The sequence below is a fragment of the Pseudonaja textilis genome, chromosome 2 (genome assembly GCF_049901715.1).
Source record: "Pseudonaja textilis isolate UNSWEBS1 chromosome 2, rPseTex1.2, whole genome shotgun sequence".
Taxonomy (NCBI): Eukaryota; Metazoa; Chordata; class Lepidosauria; order Squamata; family Elapidae; genus Pseudonaja; species Pseudonaja textilis.
This window is the reverse complement of record NC_141991.1, coordinates 114,151,899-114,160,288: the sequence shown is the minus strand read 5'-3', so window position 1 is coordinate 114,160,288 and position 8,390 is coordinate 114,151,899. Positions and strand designations below refer to the sequence as shown.

Here is an 8,390-nt window from a genome sequence, read left to right as displayed (position 1 = left end):
ATCCATTTTCTTCTATTCCCAAGTTTCCATGCTCTTTCAATCCATTCTGACTGGTTACTAGAAAACCCTTCTGTCTGCATAATTTTTCCATCACAAGACAGCAGAATCTCCGACCTGCTATCTCATAATCCTTTCAGCATGGATAAAAACTGCAATGGAAAACCGCTTTTCTAAGGTGTACAATTAAGCTTCCTGCAATACATTTAAGGATGTGGTTGCTCCCCATTTTTCTCCGGGGAGAGAGAAATCTCATCATTATTGTACTTCTGAAGCAGTGCCCTCATCAAAATTTCTTAGGTCCCGCTGCTGTTAGAGCGCTGCTTGCCGATTCCCTCCTGGTCGAAAGCTACTAAGAAATAGATCTCTCTGTGTCCTCAATTACCTTAAGTATAAGGGCTAAGGTATAAGTATAAAGTTTAAGTATAATGGTTTATTCAGGAATAGTTTCTGTTTTGCTTCTGATTGAATAAGACAACGAAAACTTTTTTTTTTATCTTCAGGGTGGTGGTCGCTTAACTTTTTATGCATTTAATCCATGCTGCTGCAAATTGTACCCGCGCTGCTGGCTTTTCATATAGCCTGCATTTTGCGCTGAATTCGTAGACACGAAGAGTTCACAAGTAAGCAAATACTTTAAACTTCCAGTTGTACATACATAAAAGACTGATTTGACACCTATAATGCGTACCGCATCCTTGATACCCAGCTACAAAGTGCTTACAAGCGCCACGCATTTCCACACCCGCACCGCCGGATTTCAGCTAGTTTTGCCTCGCTTGCTATTATGAACTTCCTCGGCCTCCGTAGCTAGCAGGGTTTAACTATCCGGATGCGGAAGTGCTTGTTCTTTTCTCTCCCGGGTGGTTTTGCTGTCGTTTCGAGCTTCTCGGTAAGCGGCGGTTACAATCCGTTGGCATCCGTGAAAAATCCAGGTGGGGGCAGCTGGGAAGAGGGCGGAGGAGGAGCGTTAAGGTGCCGAAAGTGTGACCGTGCTTGTTCGAATGGAGGGCGGGAAAGGGGATCGGGAGAAAAATAAGTCGGCGATTGAAACCCCCCCCGCTCCCTATTCCGGCAATTTACTCGCTGACTCTGACGATTTGATTTCTGTTCTGCAGGCAGCTGCGGCCAAGAAACCCTCGCCATGGTAAGCGGCGGATGCTCCTGAATCGGTTGTTCTTTTGATGATGCCAAAGTTAAAAGAAGTCGGTTGGGAAAAGATACAGAGAGAAAAAGGCTTTCCCGCCAAGGGCATTTTAATAATGACGAATGGCTGACGTTATTCATGTTCCATTAATGTTTAAATCTGTTCCCGTATTTAGTTTTTACGTTTTTAAACAAGTCAGGCATAGTTTGATTTGATGAAGTTTTTTTTTACATTGAGTTAAATTTAATATATGGAACGGAAATAAAGTAAGAAAATAATTTCATCCGATTTCTCTTCATTTCCATTCCATAAATTAAATGCAGCAAAACCTGGAGAGAATAGCAATGGAAAGCAACTTAAAAAATATAAGTTTTCAGATGTTGCTTGGCTCTTAGTACTGTAGGGCCGTTATCCTAGATCAGGGGTTCCCAACCTGGGGTGCGAGAAAAGTCCAGGTAAATAATAGGATATTGGCTATATGTTGGCATTTTTATTTCAGGGGGTGCGAGGTTTCGATATTCCAGGGGGTGAGAGGTTCGAGTGAAATTTCTTTAGGGGTGCGGGGCGCAAAAAAGGTTGGGAACCACTGTCCTAGATCAAGGGTCTTCAAACTTGACAGCTTTAAGACTTGTGGGCTTCAACTCCCAGAATTCCTCCTCCAGTCATGTTAGCCCAGGAATTCTGAGAGTTGAAGTCCACAAGGCTTAAACTTGCCAAGTTTGAAGACCCTTGGATTAGATAAACCATGGAAGTGGTTAGTCCTTGCCTTCTTCCAGGATATTTTTTTCAACTTACCGGTCTAGTCTGTATATCTTTCCTGGAAGTTTCCCATCAGTGTAGTAACTGGACTTGAGCCTGCTAGTATCTTGAGCCCAGAAACCATCCCTGCTTTGCTGTAAGGAAAGTATATGAAAGGTCCCATACTAGTACTGGGGGAAAAGAAACTGGAAGAACACAGTTTGATGTGAAAATATAGGTACTCCTCAATTTACAACAATTTGTTTCATGACCATTTGAAAAGGGTGTGACTTATGACTGTTTTTCACACGATCATTGCATGGTCATGTGATCAAAATTCAGGAGCTTAGCAACTGGTTCATATTTATGGCAGTTGCAGTGTCCCAAGGTCATGTGATCACCTTTTGCAACCTGACATGCAAAGTCAATGGGGAAGCCAAATTCACTGAACAACTGTGTTACTAACTTAACTGATTTGATTCATTTAACCGCTGTGGCAAGAAATGTTTGTTTTCTTACGGCTTTTCATTACCCAAACAAGGGAACATCATCGGTTCTAGTCCCTATGTTCCCTAGTTTGGAGTAATGAAACATCTGCAAGTAAACAACATTTCAGCTCTGAGCTACAAATATTTTTTATTGCTAATATTCATTCCTGTCTGCTTCTTATAAACTCTGACACTACTTTTGGCTAAGAATGAGTTCATAGAGTTTACAATTTTCTATTTAATAGAATGGTTTGGCAGAAAAGGGAAAGTTGTTGGGCTGCAGGAATAAAATGTATTTTCATAATGCACTAAATGCTAGACTTATGTTGATTCTCGTATTTATTACAGCCTCGAAAAATTGAAGAGATCAAAGATTTTCTATTGACTGCCAGGAGGAAAGATGCAAAATGTGAGTACCAATCGAGGCTCTTTGTTTCACTAATGATACTGGTTGTGTATTTTCATTTATGCTGAAAATATAATATCACTTACTACATTAGAACAGTATTCTTTAATATTAATTATGGGCACTATCAACTTTTTTAAATGTTCCATAGCAACCCAGGTCTTTTCCAAACACTGTCATTGAAGAGCCATGTCTTAGTGATACACTCTCTTTCCTCCCAACTATGTTTTAAAAGCAATGCCTCTTTTTGCCAATACTTTTAAGTGATGTTTTTGAATATTTTGTCCCATATAAAACATCATTAACTAAATTGGAAGCTTAATAGTAAAACATTCTCCAAAGCAATTTTAATGTACATCATTTAGAGTCATTTAAAAACCATAAAGTTTTGTAGTAGCTTTCTTTGGCATTACTTAACCATGGTAAATTTCTAGGGCATTATAATCAACTAAGAAATTGCCATTAAACATATTATTATGCATGTTTGATTTTAGAAACAGATTGGGAATTATAGTCAGCCAGAATCAAAGCTTTTATTTCTAGTGGTTTTGAAGCTTAGAAATGTACTGCACAACTACATACAAGCTTGTGAGCCTTTTAGGAATATCCATAATTGAACATTTGATGGAAAAATACGTGAATCTTGATATAATAACTACTGATGTTTCCCAAAGCAGCAGTGGTTTCAGTGAAGTGATTCTTGTCCCTATTAACGGTGTGCATTTGCTTGGGGATATTTTGGGCTCTTCCTCTGTACAGAGTAGTTTCAACTCGATGATAATAAATAGGTACCGCTTCGGTGGTAAGGTAATAGTGTTCCTTGCACTTCGGCATATAGTCATGCTGGTCATATCACTGACTGGCTTTTTTTTTTTTTTTTTGGCTAAGAAACAGATGAGCATCACCCCCAGAATCTGATGCAGAAGAAATCTTTACCTGAAACTGTTGGCTTTAGATCATGCTACAATTCATTTGAGTTAAAATTGGGACATTGATTTGTCCATTCCAAAGGGCAAACTTTATTTTGTTTCAGTCATTCTTTGTTGATAATGCTTGTGTGTTTGGGATAATAGTTGTGCTGCATGACCCAAATTCACTTAAGTTTCAGTTTATAGGCAGATAGGCTCCTGTAGAATTTCTCAGTATACTCCAGACTCCATTGTTCCCTCTTGATCCCAAAAGTGCACAACTGCCCCGAATCATGATAGTACAACTGGCATGCTAATTGGGATGAGGATCATTAGCAGAAGCACGATGGCTTTCTCACAATGGAACATTTCTGATTTTTTCCCCCCAAAGTTCCACTTTTGATCCCCCTGTCCACAGAAAATATTGCAGTAATCTGTTGAATAGTTCCTTATGGAAGACCCATGAATATTTTCATAGGACATTGTAAGAATAGCAGATCTTGTTGCCTCAGAATGTTCCTTAAAGGTATGGTGCAGGTTTTTGGGGGTATAAAAATCATGTAATAGGTCTTAAGTCAAGCTGATAACACATTTCAGTCATAGTATTACAGGTTTACAGATTATTCTAAACTGTTCACAGACTTTCTCTTAACACTGTAAGCCTCTACTGTAAAGATGTTAGTGTTTGCTATTAGTAATAAAATCACAGCAACTAGTCTTTGGCTTGTTTTTATGTACTTTTGATATGTATGAGTCTGTAACAAGTATTAGCCTCAAGATTATTCCAGTAAGATATTTAAAGAAAAACATTTTTAGAAATGTATGATAACTTAGATCTACTTCACAAGTGTCTCTGTCATCATGAGATAAAGTGGATGTAATAAAATGTTCTCTCTCAAAATTACATTAAATTCTATTTCTTACTAGGCAGGTTCCTTAGTATAATCAATGCATAATGATAACCCTAATGTTTTAATATCATAGCTGTTAAGATCAAGAAGAATAAAGACAATGTAAAGTTCAAGGTGCGTTGTAGCCGATATCTGTATACCCTGGTTATCACAGATAAGGAAAAGGCTGAAAAACTGAAGCAGTCTCTGCCACCAGGTAACTGAATTATAAGTGGAATTGTGCAACGTGATTAAAATTAATAGTAAGCAAGTAGTCCCACATTTTAGCCAAATAATTCTTATTATGAGTTTTTAGGTATATAGTTTAGGTATATATGCTTTTTCATAAGATGATGGGTATTCTTATTGGGTGACTCTTTTTGTTAGGCCTGTCTCACAGGATACTATATAAGATGCTCTGAACACCTGGATAAAAGACAAACTAAATCTAAAATGACTAAGTTATTATGTATTGTATGTGGAGAAACCCTGAACATTCGGGATATTGGGCAAGTTTGAAAAAATTAAATGATTACAGTCTTCCTGAAAATAAACACGTGAAGAAATAAAATCAAACTACCTTGTATGAAGAGTTAACTTTAGGTGCTTAAGGATGCTGTGACATCAAAGTGAGGATACATAGGTGGTTCATTTTAAAAAGAAAATGGGGAGCTTCCACCTAACTTCTCCATAATAGATGAAACTAAGGCCACCTTGAGATGAAATTCCAGAGCCTGACAGAACTGCTATAAGTTCCTCCTTTTAATGTCAACGAATTGATACCTCCAAGAAGTGAGAAGGGGAAGACAGAAAAGTAGTCATGGGTAGGAAAAGCGGCCATTTAGATATTTTAGTTGATAATAAACTTTTAATATCATAGCCAGCGGTTTGAATTGATCCTGGAAACAATTTAGATAAAGTAGTCCTATTTTCCTAAATGAAATTTCTCTAAAGAACCTGGCTATAGCATTCTGGGTCATTGTTATTTCTAAATACTTTTCGGCTTATTGCAATCCTCCAGATGTGGAGTATTAAGGCATCAGTTATTCTGACCACATCTTCTCTCTCTAGTAACCTAAGCTGGATGAAGGCATTCCCAATTACAGCTCCTGTCTGAGGCCAAAGCCAAGTGCAGGGAAACTGCTGAGCTGTGAACCTACATTTGTTATTTTATCCAGCATTGATTAAATTGTTATTGCAAAGTCAGCATTACAAAATAAAAATGCCTCTGTCACAGCCGAGTTACTCTTTGGTGATTTGCTTCATATCCAGGCCTTGGTTCTGGATCTCTTGATCTAATTCTAGGGAGGCTGTAAAAGACTCAGTCTAAATATTATCTGTATTTTGACACAAACTGCAAATACCAAGATGAAATCTTCCAACAGTTTTATGGAACTGTCCAAGGGTGGATTTGATTTAAATCAACTCGATTTAAATCATAATTTTTAAAGAGGAACTCTGTCCTGCTGTTGACTCATCGACGGTCCCAATATTGCAGAATATACAACCTCATGCTACATAACTAAGCTCTATTTCATGCTGAATAAACTAAATTATTAATATATCTTAAATAGGAAACACTCTTTAGATAGATTTTTACTCCAAAAGCATTTTATTAGAATAAATTCGATAAAAATCAAAAACGTCTGATTTTTTTAAAAAAATCATCAATTTTTATCCACCCTTGAACTGTCAGGTGATATGAATAAAATGAAACATTTAGCCACACCCTAATGACTAATAAATTGAAAGGCCACTTTCTTCATTTAACTAGAACCAAGCTATGTGCCTAAAACTGATTTGAAATTAATCCTAATCTGTACTACAGTATCTTAAAATTGAAAGACAGTTATACACTTTAAAATGTTTACAAAATGAATCTGTAAACTGGCTGAAGTTACTTGATACTGTTGAATTAATTAGGCATTATCTCTTAGAAGGATAGTGCTTTTCCTCTGAGAAGAAAACTATAGTTAAGGAAGTTTAATTTCCATTGGATTTCAGTCAATGAGCATAGCATATTTCAAAGTTAGTGGGACTTAATCACTTAAATCCCTTTGCATTGTAAACCGAATTACTGTACTGTTTGCTTAACAAATAGAAATACATTTTCCTTGTTGATATCAAAATGAAAGCTTGCTTTTAATAGATAACTCAATTTTAAGGAAAACAATAAATTGGTGCTTAGTTCGTGTTAAAAAATATAGGGTGACTGAACTAAATGAAATGATCCCAGAAAACATGAGGTTTTTAGTAGATTAATCCAAATAATACATATTTTGTTTGGGCACCAGTATTGTTTCAGAATTGGCAACAAAGTGGGAAAGGGGGTTAAACATACAGAACAGATTCAGAGGGAAATGATTGAAGAGCAGTGTAATGAATATCCGCCAAGGGATGTGGCAGATGGGGGAGTTTTTAGTTTTGCAGCAGATACAAATGAAATGTCAGCCTAACAGGCTGACATTAAAGCCCTGTATTTAAATGTCACTTGGGTAGCAGGGAATATTGTAGAGCTGGGAGGCTGCATTTAGGCCATCAAATTTAACATCTCTGCTGGATAGAACAATAGAATAAAGAGAACATAGATATTTTAGGTGTTTACTGACGTTTATATCAAGCCACCAATTAAAAACTAGCCATGAGGCTGCAAATTATGCTCTTACACTTGCTCAGGAAGGTCTCCTTTCAAAGGTAGACAACTTGTGTTTGAGAAACTTGTTTAAAATGATTGTTTTGCAAGCAGAAATAATGAGAATATTGTCTTTTTGCTCTTTTTCAGTATGTGTTTCTTTTTCTCTCTCTCTCTAGGTTTGGCAGTAAAAGAGCTGAAGTGAATATGTCCTCTTTGGAATTTGGCCGGTGGATTGTAATAAAGGAATGAACTTTCTGTCTTGTCAGTGTCATATTTTTCTGCAAGTAGCCTGGCAGGAAATATATAACTGGCCAAGCAAACGTTGACCTTCCACAATGTGAAATCAATAGGCATAGACAAAAAGCAAAATTCTTAATTTTGAAATAGGGTTGATCTGGGTAGTGCATTGTGCAGCTTCCACCTGCAGTTCCTGTCTGGAGTGGTTACAGTTCTGATGCACGTGAGATGACTTCTTGCAAATACAGTTCTTGAATATTGGAGTAAGATGGAAGTTGGCATGAAACCCCCTAAAGTAGGTTCTCCAAAGCAGGCATATTTTAGATGTATTGGGAATTTTAACCCAGTGGCTCTTGAGTAGGCCAGGCTAGGGAGTCTATTGTAACAGACCAAGATTAGGAGGCCTCTGTGTCACACTTGATTTTTGAAAGCTGAAACACGTAATAATAAGTCAGAATTGTCAGTATATGCATTCTGTCTATAAAAACATGCAACCTGCAGAGGGACTAGTCATTCATTCCAGATCTTGTTTTGAAAGCCTCTAGTTGGCTCTTGAAGGTATTCATGAATAATGCAGGGGATGGTCTTCAGTATATAAAGAGTTCTGTTTCCATTGACCACTGCCAGCTTTCTTCCCATAACTAAATCTTGATTCTAACTACTGGTCTGGTCATCATGGCAAGCAGGAGTTCTAAATCTTATAATTAAGAGATGCATTTTAAGATACACTGAGATGCCCATAGGCGCCAACGTGCCTACAAATAATTTTCTTACAGCTGTCAGACTTCTTGCTGTACAGAGGTTTTAAAATATTTTTTAAATCTTTTAAAGTAGAAAACTGGCATGCTATGCCACTTATGCCTGTAGCATTTTTTATTTCCAAGAATGCTTCTTGATACTTATCAAGCCTAGAGGCAGAAAATAAAAATAGCAATGCTGTACTT

The 8,390-nt window shown here is 37.2% G+C and overlaps 1 protein-coding gene across 1 annotated transcript; it reads left to right on the top strand.

The window, feature by feature from the left end:
• Positions 1–814: 814 nt before the first annotated feature.
• RPL38 (ribosomal protein L38) lies at positions 815–7,464 on the top strand. The gene is made up of 5 exons (XM_026701736.2): positions 815–932; positions 1,116–1,144; positions 2,719–2,779; positions 4,669–4,791; positions 7,386–7,464. The coding sequence occupies exons 1-5, from the start codon at positions 830–832 to the stop codon at positions 7,409–7,411; spliced, it is 342 nt and encodes a 113-aa protein (XP_026557521.2). The 5' UTR covers positions 815–829; the 3' UTR covers positions 7,412–7,464.
• Positions 7,465–8,390: the final 926 nt, after the last annotated feature.